This window comes from Merops nubicus, unplaced genomic scaffold (assembly GCF_000691845.1).
Source record: "Merops nubicus isolate BGI_N331 unplaced genomic scaffold, ASM69184v1 scaffold29840, whole genome shotgun sequence".
NCBI classification, from domain to species: domain Eukaryota; kingdom Metazoa; phylum Chordata; class Aves; order Coraciiformes; family Meropidae; genus Merops; species Merops nubicus.
Window position 1 is genome coordinate 3,396 of NW_008583968.1, and position 2,950 is coordinate 6,345.

A 2,950-nucleotide genomic window follows, 5' to 3' on the forward strand; every position below is an offset into this window, starting at 1 on the left:
TGCTCTCCTGGCTGCAGGGACTATGCTCTCCTGGCTGCTGGGATGTGTCATCTCCCCCCAGCCCCACTCAGCACTCGCTCAGGGACGCTGCTGCTCGCTCGCACTGGGACGCTCTTTGCCAAGGCAAACCCCCCACAGCTCCCAGCTGAGACACCCCACGGGCCCCGGCAGCACTAAAAAGCTTTTCTGCCACCCACTGTCTCCATCCTAAAGTATTTTGCCACCTGAGTTGTGTCTTCCACATCAGAGCAGCCTTTGTCCAAGTCGTGAGCTCGGCTCCTGTTTTATCCAACAGGAGCTCACTTTTTCTGTGATTCCCCAGGATATAGTTAATTTTTTAATCCAGAGCTGCTGATATCAGGCTCAGCACAGAGGCTTTTTAATCACTTGACCTAGAATCATAGAATCATTATGGTTGGAAGGGACCTCTAGGATCATCAAGTCCAACCTTTATCCCAACATCTCCCTAACCACTACACCATAGCCACAAGTGCTACATCTACTCGTTTTTCTGAACACCTCTAAAAAGGTTCAAGCCTTGCAGTAACCTCCTGTCCACCTGAACCAGCCCTGACTACTTCCAAGCAGCCTGCAGAGCCTGGGGAGGGGCTGGTGGGGATGCAGGGAGAGCCCCTTTGTTACCCCAGCAGGAACACAACCCTCATGCCCGGCTCTGTTCTCTTCTCCCGACAGATTGAATTCACTGCAGAGCAGATCGAAGGTAAGTGCAGACCTGGGCTCTCCTTGAGGTGGCAACAGAGATGGGGAGTCCTTTTCCCAGGTAGTTTTTTGCAGCAGACATGAGAGCTGAGGTCCCACACATCAAATCCCCTCCTGGGGGAAAGCCCAGCAGGGCCCAGGAGCCCCATTCCCCCACCATGCTGCTCATCCTCCAGGATGGGCTCGTGAGGTGTCCCAGCAGGTAGCAGGTATGAAATCAGAAGGTTGCACCCCAAACCAGCATCGGGCTGGTAAGGGGCTGGGGAAGAGCGCTGGTGGGAAGGGAGGAGGGAGGAGGCAGGAGATGGAGATGGCTGGAGGTGAGCCCAGGGACTGAGCCAGGACTGCAACAGGCTGTCGGGAGCAGTGGATGGATCCTGGATCCTGGCTCTGCACTGCGTGCCCCAGGGAAGAAGGATAATCCCAGCCTCAGAGCCTGGCAGGGAAAAGGTATTTTTCCATTCCTGGTGAGAGGTGCAGCCTGGTTCCAAGTCTGGGACTGGTGTGGGAGGAGCAGCCTCTGGTGGTGCAGAGACAGCCCCAAGCTGGGGGCTGAGCTGGGGCTGGGATTTCTCATCTCTCCACGGCCAGCTTTAGTGCCTCTGCACAGACTAGGGAAGGGGCACGATCTGGGGGCAGATCCTGGTGGGAATACTGGGAGGAGGAGACTCAGTATCCTGCAGGCTCAGCCCCCAAACCAGCGTTTGAAAGGAGAAAAGAGATTCAGGGGGAATGTGAGCAGGTTCAAATGTGAAGATATTTGGATTTAACTTGCAGTGACATCTCAGAGCATGTGATGTGCTCCTGTGGCTCCAGGGAGTCAGGAGTGGGCATCACTGGGCACCCTCAGAGCAGTGCCTCTTGGCCCAGGGACTCGGAGGTGTCCCTCCCTGGATCCCCAGAGCCAGACAGAGGGATCTCACCCACAGAGATGGAGCCACTGTGAGGCCAAGTGGGATAAGAGCAGCACCCCGAGGTGCTGGGGAGGGACCATGAACAGGAGCACAGGGACACAGCATTGACATTGTGGGGACAGGCCCACGGGGTGGTGAGGCTCAGCAGAAGGTATAAAGATGCCAAGTAGAAAATGGAGCAAATCCAAAGCCCTGGGCAAGGATTCTTACCAAACCTGAGGCAATGCCTACCAGACCACAGCATCTCCATCACCACGTGGAGACCATCATTATCTCATCCCACCCAACTGCAGGAGGAGCAGTGACTCTGCTTTGGGTCAGCTGTTGCTGGACAGCATGAAGAAGATGGACCAGAACCTGGAATTCATTAGCCCCGTGGACAAGAGACTCAGAGCTCTGAGTGCTCACAATCAGCTGGAAAGGCTGATCACCCTGGGCAAGGCAACTGCTCAGGTGGACTTGCTGGCCTGGAGGCAGCAGGGTGAAATCCAGAAGTGTGTGGAGAGCTGCAGGAAAACCAGCACCTCACTGCCTGTGTGAGGCAGCTGGAGAAGCAAGTGCCAGCCACCAGCCTTGGGGTCCTTGGCTTGCCTGCAGAGGGGGAAGATAACTTCAAGGGGCATTTCCTGGGGGGATGATTTCCCACACCTTGCACCTCAACACCAGTGAGGAACCTGTTGTAGTGGAGAAGATCTTCTGGTTTGAAACGAGAGGCAGAGACCAGGCTCTGAGCAGTGCAGGCACTTGTAGCCAACACTGGAATTAGAGAGCGAATCCAGCAGCAGGTCAGGATGCTGAAAAGCATCATAACACAGAAGGAGAGCGATCCTTAAGTGTTCCTACTTTAGGCCTCCTTCCCCCAGGGAAAATGTAACACTCAATAACACAATAATTTATGGGAATGAGCTTGGCAAGGAATCTCCCATACCCTTCCACACAGGGCTGGTGTGACATGTGGTCTGCAAGGCTGGAGTGGACATGGTCACCCCCAAACACGAGCTCCACCACACTGTGTCTGCCTGGCTGGGGCTGGGGGTGGCAGCAGGGTGGACAGGGCATTGTGGGTGCCATGGGGGGTGCAGCGGGAGGGTCACGGGGTCCCCAGGAAGCTCGGGTCAAGAGGGGTAAGAGCAAAGGGGATGTTCTGCAGCAGAGGCACCAGCCTGCACCTAAAAAAAAATCGCCACCGGCGTAGCCCGACCCTGCCCCTGCAGCTGGGGGGAGTGGGTGCAGGAATCCCAGCAGGTCACCCAGCCAGCTCTGCACGGGTGGTGAAACCTGCTGGGGAAGCTGGGCGACCCGCTGAAGGAGGCTGG

The 2,950-nt window shown here is 56.3% G+C and overlaps 1 protein-coding gene across 1 annotated transcript in view; it reads left to right on the forward strand.

Moving 5' to 3' along the window:
• The window catches only part of MYL4 (myosin, light chain 4, alkali; atrial, embryonic), a 5,723-nt gene that overhangs the window by 301 nt on the left and 2,472 nt on the right, over positions 1-2,950 (forward strand). Inside the window, exon 2 of the mRNA XM_008942764.1 lies at positions 694-721. Coding sequence (XP_008941012.1) covers positions 694-721 — 28 coding nt within the window. The remainder of the gene's footprint in view (positions 1-693; positions 722-2,950) is intronic.